Source organism: Drosophila novamexicana, unplaced genomic scaffold, assembly GCF_003285875.2.
Source record: "Drosophila novamexicana strain 15010-1031.04,08,12 unplaced genomic scaffold, DnovRS2.1 tig00001789-arrow-arrow-pilon, whole genome shotgun sequence".
NCBI classification, from domain to species: Eukaryota; Metazoa; Arthropoda; class Insecta; order Diptera; family Drosophilidae; genus Drosophila; species Drosophila novamexicana.
The window spans coordinates 107149-124055 of NW_020824892.1; the positions used below are offsets into that span (position 1 = coordinate 107149).

General features: G+C 43.1%; 1 protein-coding gene across 1 annotated transcript; it reads left to right on the forward strand.

Moving 5' to 3' along the window:
• The first annotated feature begins 7328 nt into the window (after positions 1–7328).
• On the forward strand, positions 7329–8936 carry LOC115768463. The gene is made up of 2 exons (XM_030713033.1): positions 7329–7712; positions 7780–8936. Exons 1-2 carry the CDS (start codon positions 7343–7345, stop codon positions 7809–7811), a joined length of 402 nt encoding a protein of 133 aa, XP_030568893.1. The 5' UTR covers positions 7329–7342; the 3' UTR covers positions 7812–8936.
• Positions 8937–16907: the final 7971 nt, after the last annotated feature.

Genomic DNA, 16907 nt, shown 5'->3' on the forward strand with positions numbered 1-16907 from the left:
TTGAACACATTAGATATGCAAGTTTCGCAAAACATCGAGCCTGGCAGAGCCCACTGTATGCTGCATCGATACTTCAATTAAACATCGATACACCATCGCAAGTCTCAGACGATTAGTGCTTGGTAGGTTTTCAATTTGAATTTATTATTATAATATGATATCATTTATTCCCATTATTTGTTTATAAATAATTTAATTTTATAAATATTGCTGCAAAATAGTAACGCTTGCGTACATATACATATTTAAATGCATATACTTCTATGTTAATGTGGATTTGCATATTGCTGCTATTTTGGCATTTTTTAGGCACAAAATAAAATGGCCGTGCCGTGGTATATATGTAATTAATTTTGGCGTAAAAATATTTGCATACGCAGATTTAAATTTGGGTTTTTTAATATTTGGACGGACAAGACAATAGGCAGTCATATTTGATTTAGGCATCTTGTGGCGATGCAGAATTTAATATTGGTGTTTTTAAATGGTCAATTTGAAGGCCGATATTGCGGCAAAAATAATTTTGAAAGTATTATTTTTGGAGTGATTGGGCACAATATATATTGACAGTGCAGTTGTTTGTAGCAAGCGTTATTAATTCGAGCATATATAAATGTACTTATTTATTTAGGTTATTTTTATATTATTATCATATATGTTGTGAGATGGACGGACAGTATTATGGGCAGACATATTTAATATATATATATGCATATGTACATATATTAATTCACTTTGAGGTGGCAGTTATTTTTGCATACACACACACACACGGGCACTGATTTTAAGCTAGCCGGCAAATAATGATGGCCGAATTGGTATACATCTGTTTGTGTGTATGTGCGTCTATTTGCTGCTACTTTGGACAGAATTTAGTCAATCATATATGATTTAAGAATATATTAGGTTTATTCAATAAATTGGGACGTTTTAAATGTTTGAAAATAGGGTGATCTTATAGACTTTGTTTGTTTACCGTTCGACACAAGGGAACAAACGCAATGTCGGTCTGGATTCCAGAGCCCAGCTCCATGCCTGGTTGACAGACAGAGAAGTGGGGACTGGGATCCAGACTGTTTTTTTTTTTTATTCATTTAATACCTAGAGTACTTACAATGAATTAAGTGACATGTTATATACAATTCAAGTGAAGTTTCCCAGCCTTGGCATGGGGATTGCTGTCAAATTAATTATTTGAGGATTGGGAAAATCCCCAATTGTCTGGAAGCTACCCAGTCTGATAGCCGTTGCATCTGGATGAGCTGGAGCCGCCAGCGTGACCACCGTTGATCCTGCCGCCAGATGCCATTGGTGTGGGTGCTTGAGAGACGTAGCATCAAGGCCTTTTTCCATTGTATGGGATGTCGCAGTCTGAATTTCTGTAAGTAGGCAACCCTTTGGCAACGAGTTGTATGAAGCCATCTGATTGGTTCGTTAGCGTAACGCAATCTTTGCTTTATCTGCCTTTCAGCCAGTCGCAATTGGATGAGTTGCCGTGTCCTGCAAGTAGTCCTAGTCTTAGGCCCTCGCTGTGGTACAAGTACATAGAGGTTGGCTGCCATCATGAACAGTGTAGCAAGTGTGCACATGGTGTTGCACACTGCTTCTTGATCCGCACTGGTGGCCACGTCCCGCTGCGTCTGTGGATTTGGATGCGAGCTTGGTGTCTCTGGACTGGGAGGAATGAGAGCTCCTGGCCTTGTAGTGGTAGCGAGAGTTGAGCACAGCTGTATATGAGACGGGCTGTTTCGTCTATCCTGGAGGTAGTTGGGCTGCACCACTGTTTGACTTAGCAGTTCTTGTATGTCAAATACAAGGTAGTCTCTGAGACTGGGTGGTCGTGGGAGCGGACGTGGCTGCCCATGAGAAGGTAGCTGGCCCTGCTGTGACCGCTGCTGCTGTGCTAGGCGACCCAGAGGTAGGTGCTTCCGAAGCATTTCAGCGTATCTTCTTCTGACACCTAGGTGACGTTGTGGGAGTCTTGCTTTAAGGGCAATATTTTTGGCTTCATCGTTGCTGTGGTTGCTGAGCCGAGCCCAGTACCTGGAGCAAGCATCCTGATACATTTTTTCCACCGGCACGACCTTCAGATCAGTGTGGATGCTTTGGTTTCGCACGTACCAAGGTGCTCCAGCAATGGTTCGCAATATCTTGTTTTGCGCAACTTGAATCCGTTCAAATTGGCCTTCGCATAGAAGTGATCCCCAGACCGGAAGTGCGAACTGCCATATTGGGGCTATGAGCTGCTTGTAGAGTGATACTTTGCATTTTAATGGTAGCTTGCTCCTTTCTGATATTAGCCAGTGCAGCTTTTTGGCCCTGTCTCTAACCCTGGCGACAATGGTGGTGACGTGGCTGCTCAAAAGAAGCTTTTTATCGACTTGCACTCCCAGGTATGAAATCCTTTCTTCTGTGGTGAGCCGTTGATCCAAAATTCTTGGGGAAAGAATTGGCATCTGCAAGCTTCTCCAAGTGTGCATTATGTGCTTGGTTTTGGTAATGTTGATGCTAATGCTCCACTTTTGTGTCCATGTTGTAATGGTGGCAAGGAACAGATCCAAATTGGCAATGGCATCTTCTTGCAAGTTTGCCGATGACAAGATGGCCGTGTCATCGGCATAAGTTGCCAGCATCAGTTTGCCGTGTCGTAGCGGTGCAGGTAGGGGCATGTCGGATGTGTATAGGGTGTACAGTACAGGCCCTAAAACACTACCCTGCGGAACGCCGGCGCAGATTTCTTTTAGGCTGGAATGCGTACCTCCACAGCAGTCCACAATGAATGTGCGTTCGCTTAGATAGCTATTCATAACTCGGTAGAGGACTTCCGGCAATAGCTGTTTGAGCTTGAATCGCAGTCCGTCATGCCAGACACGATCAAACGCCTCCTGTATGTCCATATAGACCGCAGAGCAGTATTTATTGTCCTCGTACGCTTCTAGTATAAACTGCGTAACTCGACCCAATTGTTGTTCAGCAGCATGCTCACGTCTGAAACCGAATTGGTGGCTCGGAATTGCATTGATGATGTTGTCCAATTGGAACATCCGGCGCAGCAGCAGTCGCTCAAAGATTTTTGAAAAGCCAGCGAGTAAGCTTATTGGCCTGTATGATCCAAGCTGATCAGAGGGCTTGCCTGGCTTTTGGATCATTGTTATTTTGGCACATTTCCACTTGCAAGGAAAGTGTCCAAAGCGTAGGATACCGTTAAAAATAAGCACTAGGTACAGTACAGCTGACTGTGGCAGTTCCTTGATCGTGCGATTATCGATTCGGTCAATCCCCGGAGACTTTTTTGTTTGCAGCTTTGTTTGTTTACCGTTCGACACAAGGGAACAAACGCAATGTCGGTCTGGATTCCAGAGCCCAGCTCCATGCCTGGTTGACAGACAGAGAAGTGGGGACTGGGATCCAGACTGTTTTTTTTTTTTTATTCATTTAATACCTAGAGTACTTACAATGAATTAAGTGACTTGTTATATACAATTCAAGTGAAGTTTCCCAGCCTTGGCATGGGGATTGCTGTCAAATTAATTATTTGAGGATTGGGAAAATCCCCAATTGTCTGGAAGCTACCCAGTCTGATAGCCGTTGCATCTGGATGAGCTGGAGCCGCCAGCGTGACCACCGTTGATCCTGCCGCCAGATGCCATTGGTGTGGGTGCTTGAGAGACGTAGCATCAAGGCCTTTTTCCATTGTATGGGATGTCGCAGTCTGAATTTCTGTAAGTAGGCAACCCTTTGGCAACGAGTTGTATGAAGCCATCTGATTGGTTCGTTAGCGTAACGCAATCTTTGCTTTATCTGCCTTTCAGCCAGTCGCAATTGGATGAGTTGCCGTGTCCTGCAAGTAGTCCTAGTCTTAGGCCCTCGCTGTGGTACAAGTACATAGAGGTTGGCTGCCATCATGAACAGTGTAGCAAGTGTGCACATGGTGTTGCACACTGCTTCTTGATCCGCACTGGTGGCCACGTCCCGCTGCGTCTGTGGATTTGGATGCGAGCTTGGTGTCTCTGGACTGGGAGGAATGAGAGCTCCTGGCCTTGTAGTGGTAGCGAGAGTTGAGCACAGCTGTATATGAGACGGGCTGTTTCGTCTATCCTGGAGGTAGTTGGGCTGCACCACTGTTTGACTTAGCAGTTCTTGTATGTCAAATACAAGGTAGTCTCTGAGACTGGGTGGTCGTGGGAGCGGACGTGGCTGCCCATGAGAAGGTAGCTGGCCCTGCTGTGACCGCTGCTGCTGTGCTAGGCGACCCAGAGGTAGGTGCTTCCGAAGCATTTCAGCGTATCTTCTTCTGACACCTAGGTGACGTTGTGGGAGTCTTGCTTTAAGGGCAATATTTTTGGCTTCATCGTTGCTGTGGTTGCTGAGCCGAGCCCAGTACCTGGAGCAAGCATCCTGATACATTTTTTCCACCGGCACGACCTTCAGATCAGTGTGGATGCTTTGGTTTCGCACGTACCAAGGTGCTCCAGCAATGGTTCGCAATATCTTGTTTTGCGCAACTTGAATCCGTTCAAATTGGCCTTCGCATAGAAGTGATCCCCAGACCGGAAGTGCGAACTGCCATATTGGGGCTATGAGCTGCTTGTAGAGTGATACTTTGCATTTTAATGGTAGCTTGCTCCTTTCTGATATTAGCCAGTGCAGCTTTTTGGCCCTGTCTCTAACCCTGGCGACAATGGTGGTGACGTGGCTGCTCAAAAGAAGCTTTTTATCGACTTGCACTCCCAGGTATGAAATCCTTTCTTCTGTGGTGAGCCGTTGATCCAAAATTCTTGGGGAAAGAATTGGCATCTGCAAGCTTCTCCAAGTGTGCATTATGTGCTTGGTTTTGGTAATGTTGATGCTAATGCTCCACTTTTGTGTCCATGTTGTAATGGTGGCAAGGAACAGATCCAAATTGGCAATGGCATCTTCTTGCAAGTTTGCCGATGACAAGATGGCCGTGTCATCGGCATAAGTTGCCAGCATCAGTTTGCCGTGTCGTAGCGGTGCAGGTAGGGGCATGTCGGATGTGTATAGGGTGTACAGTACAGGCCCTAAAACACTACCCTGCGGAACGCCGGCGCAGATTTCTTTTAGGCTGGAATGCGTACCTCCACAGCAGTCCACAATGAATGTGCGTTCGCTTAGATAGCTATTCATAACTCGGTAGAGGACTTCCGGCAATAGCTGTTTGAGCTTGAATCGCAGTCCGTCATGCCAGACACGATCAAACGCCTCCTGTATGTCCATATAGACCGCAGAGCAGTATTTATTGTCCTCGTACGCTTCTAGTATAAACTGCGTAACTCGACCCAATTGTTGTTCAGCAGCATGCTCACGTCTGAAACCGAATTGGTGGCTCGGAATTGCATTGATGATGTTGTCCAATTGGAACATCCGGCGCAGCAGCAGTCGCTCAAAGATTTTTGAAAAGCCAGCGAGCAAGCTTATTGGCCTGTATGATCCAAGCTGATCAGAGGGCTTGCCTGGCTTTTGGATCATTGTTATTTTGGCACATTTCCACTTGCAAGGAAAGTGTCCAAAGCGTAGGATACCGTTAAAAATAAGCACTAGGTACAGTACAGCTGACTGTGGCAGTTCCTTGATCGTGCGATTATCGATTCGGTCAATCCCCGGAGACTTTTTTGTTTGCAGCATTTTGATTATAGCTTGTACTTCCCCTAGCGTGACTGGAGGGAAGCAGAGTTCACCTTGGGCCACAGGTAGCGATACTTGCATCTCGACATGGCTCTTGTCAGAGGGCAGCGTGGTGATCATTGGCCTAAACCTTTGTTCAAGGTGCTGCGCAAAGGCTTCGGCTTTTTCTTCGGTGGTCTTGCACCACTGGGAAGTCCCAGCTCCCTCAGTGTGCTTCCTCACTGGTAAATTAGGTGCGGGCTGCCTTTTGATGTTCCCCGTTAGCCGCCATAACTTTTGCATACTGTATCTATCCCTTGCATCGATAGATTCCAGCAACTCATCAAGTCTTCTCGCCTTGGCATGCTTGATTTCCCGGCTAATGTTGTTGGCTAATCTGTTGTGTGCTTGCCTAGCAGCCGGGTTGTGGTATGCCTGTATGTGGCGTTTAATCAGCCTCTTGGCCTCAATCATTTGTTGAATGCGCCTGTTGATTGTGTAGTTATATTTTGGTTGCCCTCGGTAAGGCTGGTGAGTTAGGTTTGTTGCAAATTTCGCTGCAGAGTGGATATTATTTTCCAGTATGTCTACCGCATCGTCAATATCTTCGCCACAGTGAAGCTCAGTGTTCAAATTGATGTGCATGTTTAGCCACAATTGAAATTTGGGTATGCTCGCATTTGCTGGAAGAAGATGACACTTGGGTTCGCCTTCTGCTGGCTTACTCAGTAGTTCAATCAGCAGCGGCAGGTGATCCGATCCTAAGTCATTGGATGTGCTTATTTTTAGCAAACCATACTGCACACCTTTATATACTGCGAAGTCAATGGCTGTCGGGGACTGCCGCGCATTATTTGGAAAGCGCGTTGACGAGCCAGTTGCCAGAATGTCAAGGTTTTGCTGCTGCACACTTTCAAGGAGTATATTACCCCTGCGATTTGATCTGCTGTTGCCCCACCAATAACTTCTGGCATTCCAGTCACCAGCAGCAATAAATTTAGCACCAAGCTGTCTAAATACGTAGTTGAAGTCTTGAACCAGCCAATGTTCCCGCGGGGGGCAGTATATGGCCGCAACATTAATGACTGAGCCATTTAGCAGTGTAATTGCAACTGGCGCACACTGAATTTTCTCCAGGGTTGTCGGCATGAGCGCTATGTGTTGGATTGTGCGCTTTACTAGGATGGCTGCACCTCCACGGCGGTTGTTAGATGGGTGGTTTGCCAGGTAAGTGTGGTATCCCCTTATATCAATAGTTTCTGCATCCCGTAGGTAGCTTTCAGCTATTAACATTATGTCGATTTCGTTTTGCAGCATAAATAACTCCATCTCTTCCAGTTTATTGTGTAGTCCTGCTGCATTCCAGGCTACAATTTTAAGGGCGTTGGTGTTGAGTCTGGCATATATGTTATGCCCATTTCTCTCTGAGGAGGAAGTGATGGAGTTGGCGTCGTGGCTAGACATTTTGGTTACCATTGACGCGCTCCATGGTAGACATGAGAGTGCTTACGGTAGCCATCATACTCGTCATTAGATCAACTAATCTGTCAATTTTACTTTCCAGGTTGCTGTTATTGGCAGGGGCAATTGCGCTCCTTTGTTGTTCAACCATTATGTTGATCAGCTGATCAAGTTTTCGGCTGAGGTCATCTCGCGGGTATGCAGTTCGCGGTGAGCTGCGGCTGCGGCTCCTGTGTTGCTGGCGCGCTTCTGCAGGATGTGCTATCACTTGCCGAGTTTCTCGCTCCTGATAATGCTGGTGGCGCTGAGGCGGCTGATTGTTGTGCTGCAATCTCGAATCATGTTGAGGCTGCTGTCGAGTTGTTTGGCGCTGTGCGGTCTGCTTCTGCTTTCGGGAGCGCTCATCTGGCAGGCCAGTTTTAAGGGCGGCTGCATAGCTGCTTGCAGCTTGAGGCATTGGCTGCTGGTGTTGCACTTGCTGACGGAATGGGTTGTGCTGCGGCTGCTTCTGCTGCTCAGAGGGCCGCTGTGGTTGCTGCTGTTGTGCCTGCTGGCCCTGAACAACTGGAGGCCGAAGCGGTTGCTGCTTTGGTCGTCCCTGTTGCCTACCAGAGCTAATTGGAATGGTGGGTTCTCCAAGCTGAAATAGCAATCTATTGGCTCTTTGTAGAACTGCAGGTTCCCTCTTTTTAGCATTGTTTTTGAAGAAGATGCAGCCCCTGTAACTAGCAGCATGTGGGCCCTTACAATTAGCACATTTCGCTTCTGCACTAGGCGCCTTTTCACAGAGTGTTGATGGGTGCTCTTGTCCGCACTTTACGCATCTAAATATGCGGCGACAGTAATTTTTTGTGTGTCCAATCTGTTGGCAACGGTGGCACTGCACAACATCCGTATTTCTTATTGGCTTTTCGACTTTGACTCGCTGGCCTCCCAGGACTGTTAAGTCGAAAATTTCGTTATTGTTCTTTTTAGGCTCAAGCTCAACTTGAAAGAGATCAAGAGGCTCGCCAGAGAAACGCTTCTTGATAACATTTACAAATCGAACGTTGTGTCCCTTGTCACTAAGCTTCTGCTTGATCCAGTCATTAGGAGTAGCTCGGTGAAGGTGTCTAATTACTACTCTGAAGCCACGGTCACTGCTCAGTTGGTAAGTATGGGACTCAACACTACATTCTTCAAAGAATCTTACTAGTGCGCGGTATGAGCTAATGTCGTTGCACTGAATACGAAGTCCGCGATCCGAAGTCGGTTTGGTGTGGTAGTTACCCTCTCCAATTAAGTCATCAATGTCCTTTAGGAATGGGACAATATTACCGTTAAGTCCAGGCACGTAGAGCGGTTCAGGCCTGATCTTAACATTGCTGGCAACGTCTGGAACATTGGGTTCTGCGTTAGAGTTATTGGTAGGCATAAGTGGGGGTATATGTTGTGGTCCCTCAGGCCTGGCATTCATATTGATAGTAGCGATGTCCTCAGCATCTGTTTCAGGATTTGGGTTTATAATCGGCTGAGGGGTAACGTCCATTGCTTCAACGTCCACATCTTCATCTTCCAAGGACACAGTTTCAACATTTTCATCTTCATTGGCTTTTTTCTTCTGTGTCCTAGGGCTTTCACCACCAGTGACACGACGTTTTCGCTGCACTTTTTGACAAGTCTCCTCTTGTCGTGCTTTTAGATAGTTTTCTCTAAGTGACGATGTCTTGCTAGATCTAGCCGACACAGAGGCATCTGTTCCACTCGCGACGGCCTGAGCGTTTGCAGCACCGAGTCTCCTTATGAACTCATCGTCGTCCCAGTCAGAGGAACTTCCAGATTTTACGTTTCCAATTTCTTTTAGCTTGATACCCATGCTTTCACCTTTTGGAAAGGCACGGGACGGGGGCAGATTGCCCGTATGTAGCGTCTTTTTTTTTTTTTTTTTTGTAGTATGTACTGGTCTATTACTCAGTACATACGGCTGGTGGCCCAGATCCGTGTAATGGCTGGATCTGGACAAGTTTACCGCACTGCGCCGCTTAGCGGACCACGCGGAATCGGTCGTTTTCTTGGGAGGCAATTGTTGGTATTGCAGATTATGGCTAGGTATAGCTCTTGTTTTTGGCGCTTAGGTGTTGCTCAGGTTGGAGCTTGTTGCGCTGGGTGAAGCACGGATTGTTTTTATTGGTGGTTGGTCAATACGCTATTGTGGCTTTGGTGGCTAGCCTTGGAAGTGTAGAGCATATTGAGGTTGTTAGTTGTGGTTAGTGTTTGCGCCAGGTTGGTGGTTAGTTGTGGATTAGTTTTGAAGTCTGGTGGGACAGTTCAGGTTTTTGAGGTTTGTTGAGCTGTTTGGCATAGGAGTTGTGCCGGCTAGCATTGTTTTCTTGGGGTTTCATGGTCACTGCTCACTCACCTGGTTTACACATACCCAGAAGGGCAGAGCTCCAGGCACCCAAGCAAAGCAGTTAAGGCACTGAGGTTGTGCAGATTTGATTCTTTATCACTGCTCACTCACCTGGTTTACACATACCCAGAAGGGCAGAGCTCCAGGCACCCAAGCAAAGCAGTTAAGGCACTGAGGTTGTGCAGATTTGATTCTTTATCACTGCTCACTCACCTGGTTTACACATACCCAGAAGGGCAGAGCTCCAGGCACCCAAGCAAAGCAGTTTAGGCACTGGGATATTGTTGTGCTGTTTTTAATCTATAACTGCTCACTCACCTGGTTTACACATGTCCGGAAGGACAGAGCTCCAGGTACCCAAGCTAAGCAGTTTTTAGAAGTCTGATATGACTGTTCTAGGCACTGGAATTTAGGCGGTGCAGATTTATTAGGGGTGTGATATATCCGAATATTGGATTGTTGTTTGGGTCACTTTTGGTGTGTATGGGTCTCCTGTTGCTATTGAGCAAATTGGGTTTGTTTTTGTTTGTCTGGTATGAACGTTAACATGCAACTTGGTTGTCGTCTGCTTGTCTAAGAACATACACTTTAGGGTCTCTTCTCAGTCTCTATTCTGACAAACTGAATGACTTGCATATTAATGGGTTAGTATTATTGTTAGTTGAATTGGTCATATGGTAATTCTGGCACTGAGAATTGGGAGTGCAGTTTGTGCGAATTGTAAGTGCACAATATGCTATGGCTGGATATTTTGGTGGTTAAGTTTGTTCAGCAGTTTGAAGTTTGTTGCATGTTTGCATAGACTATTGGATTATGGTATTAATACACAGTGTAATTTGGTTGTGTGTTTGGTTGTTCTTTATTTGGCCATTGTTTGGTTTGGCAGTTAATATTTATATAATTGTTATTTGGTTTGAGTTAGTTATTTTAAATTGAGTAATTGGATTGGCCATGGTGTTTGGATCAGCAAGATCAGGGTTAATGATAGTGAAGCACAAGGTGCTTGTATCATTATATTTCTTCACTTTATGCTGATCCATTTGACTAGGCAGTATTTTTGGATTTTTCTTTTTGGATTTGCATTCTTTGGCCAGTCTCCCGGGTTGGGGTGTTGGGACTGTAGTGTCATTGGTGAGTGTGGCTTAGAGTTTGGCATTTGTTGTTTGTGCTAAGCATTGGTGCCTTGTCTTGGTTGTGTTAGTTGTGTTAGTGATTGGCATTTGTGGTTGGTGTATGCAGTTAATATTTATGTGTTTCTTGGTGAGTGTGGCTTGGTTTCTGTGGTCTAAGCAACTTATTCATATGTGGCACTTTTATTTGGCTCACAGTATGACTTGGCTAGGTTTTGTTTAAGCTCACTTAGGTCGAGCAGTTGGTTGTTTGTTAGTGCTATTAGGGGGGGGTTCTGATTGGTGAACAGGCCAGGGGGGGTATGGGTCAGCATTGTCAGAGATAATGATAGTGATAGCGTGAGATGCTCTTATCATTATATTTCATCACTATATGCTGACCCACTAGGCTAGGCAGTTTTCTTGGTTTGTTATCATTGTGCTACTGGTAAGTATGATGTGTTTTTATTTTGGTTTTTAGTTTGCCATATATTTGTTAATTAGGCTAGGCAGTTTTAACTGTGTTACTGGTGAGTATGGCTTGGTTTCTGTGGGCTAAGCAACTTATTCATATGTGGCACTTTTATTTGGCTCACAGTATGACTTGGCTAGGTTTTGTTTAAGCTTACTTAGGTCGAGCAGTTGGTATTGGTATTGGGTTGTTATTGGTTTGTTGGTGCTATTAGGGGGGTTCTGATTGGTGAACAGGCCAGGGGGGTATGGGTCAGCATTGTCAGAGATAATGATAGTGATAGCGTGAGATGCTCTTATCATTATATTTCATCACTATATGCTGACCCACTAGGCTAGGCAGTTTTCTTGGTTTGTTATCATTGTGCTACTGGTAAGTATGATGTGTTTTTATTTTGGTTTTTAGTTTGCCATATATTTGTTAATTAGGCTAGGCAGTTTTAACTGTGTTACTGGTGAGTATGGCTTGGTTTCTGTGGGCTAAGCAACTTATTCATATGTGGCACTTTTATTTGGCTCACAGTATGACTTGGCTAGGTTTTGTTTAAGCTCACTTAGGTCGAGCAGTTGGTTGTTTGTTAGTGCTATTAGGGGGGGGTTCTGATTGGTGAACAGGCCAGGGGGGGTATGGGTCAGCATTGTCAGAGATAATGATAGTGATAGCGTGAGATGCTCTTATCATTATATTTCATCACTATATGCTGACCCACTAGGCTAGGCAGTTTTCTTGGTTTGTTATCATTGTGCTACTGGTAAGTATGATGTGTTTTTATTTTGGTTTTTTTTTTTTTTTTTTTTTTTTTTATTTTTTTTTTTTTTTTAGTTTGCCATATATTTGTTAATTAGGCTAGGCAGTTTTAACTGTGTTACTGGTGAGTATGGCTTGGTGTTTATATAGATTAAGCATAGCATACTTATATGGTGTATGCAGTTTTATGGTTATTGTTGTTGGTTAGATTGGTTAGATTATAGTGTTAGTGGTAGTGTATCATCTAGGGGGCTAAGTGCTGGTTGCACAGAAATTTGTTGTGGCTGTGTAAGCGGTTTTTGTTGCTGCTGGGGTGCACTCTCAGCTTGCGCAGGAAAGGATGCTAGTAGTCGTTCTGTTTCTTGGAGTTTATTGTTGAGAGCGATTAGTTCTCGATTGATGTTATTCATTTCGTTGACACTCATTGGAAAGCGGAGTGTAAAGGATCGTTCTGTGGTGTCTGGGTCAAATGGTAGTCTAGCGCGTAGCTCACTGATTTGTTGGAGTAGGCTATGTTTCTTGCTCTGAAGTTTGGCAAAATATTCTGGTTGGAGATTCTGTACAGGTTTTCTGACTGTTGGTAATGGGGCTATGGTACGTTGTATTGGTCTAACGTGTTTGCTAAGTTGATCCATATATCTGGCTCGACTTCTGGCTAAACGAAATGGGACGTATGGGGTGGCAACAAGCTTTTTTGCTTCAATGTTTGAGTGTTTGCCAAGTCTTTTGGCATAATTGGCAGAAAGTTTGTCAAATGTGTCTTCGATTGTGCGTATCTTAAGGTCGTTGTGTATTGTGCTATTTCTGGTTAGTGGTGGGGGGTTCATGATGGTTCGTAGGGTAATATTTTGAAATGTAGTGACTTTATTGATCTGAGTTTCACTTGTGAGTGCACCCCAGACTGGCAGAGCGTAATGCCATATTGGGGCTATTAATTGTTTATACAAAAGGGTTTTGCAATTTAATGTGAGTTTGCTTTGGTTATTTATCAGCCAGTCGAGTTGGGCTCTTCTGGCTTTGAGTTTGGTTGTAAGGGCTGCAATATGTTTGCAGAAATTTAATTTCTTATCTAAATTTACACCCAGATAGGGATGGGAGTCTTTGGTGATAATGGGTTGGCCTAAGATTTTTGGTGAAATTATGGGTAGTATGAGTTCATAGTTTTCTTTTAGATGGAATAGTATGTGTGCCGTTTTGCTGGCATTTATTTTTATACACCATTTATTGGTCCATTTTTCTAGGGTCTCCAGCATTATGTTAACTTGCTCAATGGCTGTTATAGCCGATTCGTTGGCAAACATGACGACAGTGTCATCAGCATAGGTTGCAAGTAAGGATGCTGAGTTGCGTGGGATATTGGTGTAGACTTTATCTGGGGTAGGCATGTCTGCTGTATAGATGGTGTACAGAATTGGTCCCAAAACGCTACCTTGTGGCACTCCGGCCGAAATTGTTTTTGGGGTCGATCTGGCACCCTCATGGCATTCAACCATGAAAGTTCTGTTTGAAAGATAGTGTCTAATGACTGCGTATAGCGTATGAGGTATTAGTGGTTTGAGTTTGAAAAATAGTCCTGGATGCCAGACACGATCAAAGGCCTCTTGTATGTCGATAAAGACAGCTGAACAGAATTGATTTCTTTCATAAGCTCTGAGTATAAATTGGGTGACTCTTGCCAATTGTTGCTCAGTGCTATGCTCGTAGCGAAATCCGAATTGGTGACTTGGTATATAGGATATGAAGGTTTTGGATTTGAACATGCGGCTTAGAAGAAGTTTTTCTAGTATTTTTGACAGGCCAGAAAGTAGGCTAATAGGTCTATATGAGGCGAGTTGCTCGGTCGGCTTACCCGGTTTGGGTATCATTGTGACAACAGCCATTTTCCATTGTTGTGGAAAATGGCCTAGTCGAAGTGAGTTGTTAAAAATTAATATAAGGTATATTAAGGCAGAGTCTGGTAATGCTTTGATTGTATAGTTGTCAATTCTGTCTAGTCCTGGGGCTTTGTTATTTGGGAGTTTCTTGATTTGGGTTTTAACTTCAGCTAGTGTAATTGGTTTGAATATGGGGTTGTTAGGCATTTGCTGGGGTGCAATTTGATTTTCAATGAAAGATCTTTCTTCTGGACTATTTATTAGGTTTGGTCTGAATCTAGTTTCAAGATGCTGAGCAAATGCTTCAGCTTTTTCTATATTAGTTTTACACCAGCTACTTTCTTTGTCCGGAGTATTTGTGTTAGTTTGTATTGTATGTTGCCTTACGGGTAAGTTTGGCATTGGTTGTCTTTTAATTTGCTTGGTGAACTTCCAAAGTTTTTGTAAACTATATCGATCCTTAGGATCAATGGCTAGAAGTGATCTGTCTAGGCGTTGTGCTTTTCTATCTTGGAGTGCTTTTTTGATTCGATTAGCTGTTAATTTATGAGGTCTTTTGGCTGAGCTGTCTCTAAGGACGAGATGATTGTATTTGAAGTATCTTTTTACAATAAGCATATTTTGGATACGTCTATTTGGGGTATGGTATGTACGAAAACGGCTATTTGCTGGGAGATTTGGGGGCAAATTTGTTGCATAGATAGCGGCTTGATGGATATTTCTGGTTAGGATATCAACTGCATCGTTTATGTCTTGACCACTTGTTATCTCAGTGTTGAGATGAATGCTTTGATTTAGCCAGTGATGGAATTTTTTGATATTAGAGTTTGGAGTTAAAACTGGTTTCTTGTGAGATACAATCATTGGCTTATTTAGTAGGTGGATACGAAGTGGAAGGTGATCTGAGTCTAGATCTAATGAGGATTCAATTTGTAAACGATTGTGTTGTATGCCACAATAAATGGCGAAATCAATGGCTGAGGGTCTTTTTCGATGATCATGGGGATAGTGAGTGGGTGAGCCAGTGGCTAATATATTGTAGCTATGTGTCCTGATGCAGTTTATGAGCTCATTGCCTCGATTACAGGCACGATTGTTGCCCCACCAACGGTGTTTGGCATTCCAATCACCGGCTATTATGAATCTTGGTTCAAAGAGTTTAAATATAGTTTCAAAAGCTTTGGAAGTAAGGCCCTTTAGTGGCGGGCAGTAAATGGCAGCTATATTAATTAGCGGTTGGTCTTTGAGGGTGACACTGATTGGGGTCAATTGTATGGCCTGTGTGATTATTGTTGGGAGAGCAATGTGCTCAATTTTTCTATTGACTATAATAGCAGAGCCTCCTCTTCTTCGATTGGTTGGATGGTTGGCTATGTATAGGTCGTATCCTTCAATTGTTATGGTATCTATGTCCGTGTCAATTAGATGGGTTTCAGATATTAGGACTATATCAATGCTATTTTCGTGAATGTGTGATTCTAGTTCAGAGATTTTGTTTAAGATTCCGGCTGAGTTCCAGCTGATGATTCTGAGATCATGGGTTTGTATATTATTGGACATAGTGCTTGTGAATTGAGTTTTAGTGATTCTATCCAAGATTGTGGGTTTGTCTGTTTTGGGGGGGGAAGAGTATATATGTAATAGGGTTTGCTAGAGAAAAATGTGGATTTTATAATTGCGGTTTGTATTAGTTTTTAGTGTCAGTTGGGTTCTTGATAGTAGATTGTATTGTATGTGGATGATAAGGATTTAAGATATTTGAGGTAGGTTGTTTGGATATTTTACTAACAGTTGAGTATAGTGTATAAGTTTTTGGTTTTAATTTTGGCTTATATGGCAGCTGTTTATTTCTTTATGTATTGGGTAAGTATCACTGGTAAGTAATACATTGTTATATAGTATAAGATAATATAATGTAAGGTATTGTAATAAGTATAGTAAATGTGTGATATTAATATTGTTAAGTATTTTTTGGGGTGGGCTTAAATTAATTATGGTTAATTTATTGAAGGGTATCCTTCAATGCGTTTTCATTTTGCATTAGAGTATTTATGTATGTTTAAGAAAATTAAAATTGTAAATTGAAATTAAATATTTTAAAAATAAGATTGAAATTAATATTGTAAGAAAAATAGAAATAAAATTTAAAATTTATAAGTGCGTTTTGGGATTATTGGGGACGACTGTAATTATTTATTCAATTTATTTTAGTAATCCCCTTGTGTGCAATGTTTTAGCTTGTTTCATTTTCTTCTTTTTTTTTTTTTTTTTTTTTTTTTTTTTTTTTTGTTATGGTTTATTTGTTATTATTTTTGGTTTTATTTTGTTATTGGTTGTTGTTTTGGTTTAGGTCCCGGTTTTGTTGGTAGTGTTTCCTTTGGTTCACTATGTTTTCCATTCCAGGTTCCTGTATGGCATAAGTTTGGTTTGCTGCGCTCACTGGTATGAAGTTTTGAGCGATGGGTACACTATATCCTAGTTGTGCTGGCCAAGGGGCACCGTATTGGTATGTTGGGACATATGGGCTTATGTTGTCCCTGTTTGGTCTTGTCAGTGGGTTGTATTGTGAGCTCTGCCTTTCTGGCTGGTTGTAAGTAATGCTAGTCATAGCGTTTCTGTATATTGGTTCATTGGTCCAGTTAAGGGATTCTAGTGCTTGTGTGGCTCGTTTTGTGAAGCTATTGGAGTGTTTCCTGAATACCTCCCTATAGACTGGGCAGCCTTTGTAGGTAGCAACATGGTTATCTCCACAGTTAGCACATTTGCCATTTACATGTCTTGGCTTGGTGCATTCACTGGATGGGTGAGATCCAGCGCATTTGAAGCAAGTGGGGGTTTTGTACTTGCAGTTTTCATAGAGGTGTCCGAAGCGTTGGCAATTATGGCATTGCTGAATTTTATTGGGGCGAGTTGGCTGTTCAATTTGAACTTTGTATGTTCCTAGTGTGGTGATTTTAAGGATGTCCTTGTTGTTGTTGCTAGCATTATGGTCTGTAAGCAGTTCCACTTTGAAGGAGTTAGTTGGGGATTTGGAGATATATCCAATTATGTTGTTTACATGACATGCAGTGTAGCCTAGTGCAGCCAGTTGTTCTATGATCCAATTATGGGGTGTGGATGAGTGTAATCCTTTTATAATGATTTTATATTTGGATTCAGTTTTGTTGTGGGTGCGAGCATTGCAGTTAAGTTCTGCAAAGAGTTCTAGCAATTCTTTTTGCTTCTTGATT

Excerpts from the sequence above, each read along its gene's own strand:
- LOC115768463 (XM_030713033.1), top strand. The coding sequence starts at position 7,343 with ATGTGCTATCACTTGCCGAGTTTCTCGCTCCTGATAATGCTGGTGGCG. Across the intron at positions 7,713-7,779 it reads TACCAGAGCTAATTGGAATG|CATTGTTTTTGAAGAAGATG; the intron begins GTGGGTTCTCCA and ends CCCTCTTTTTAG.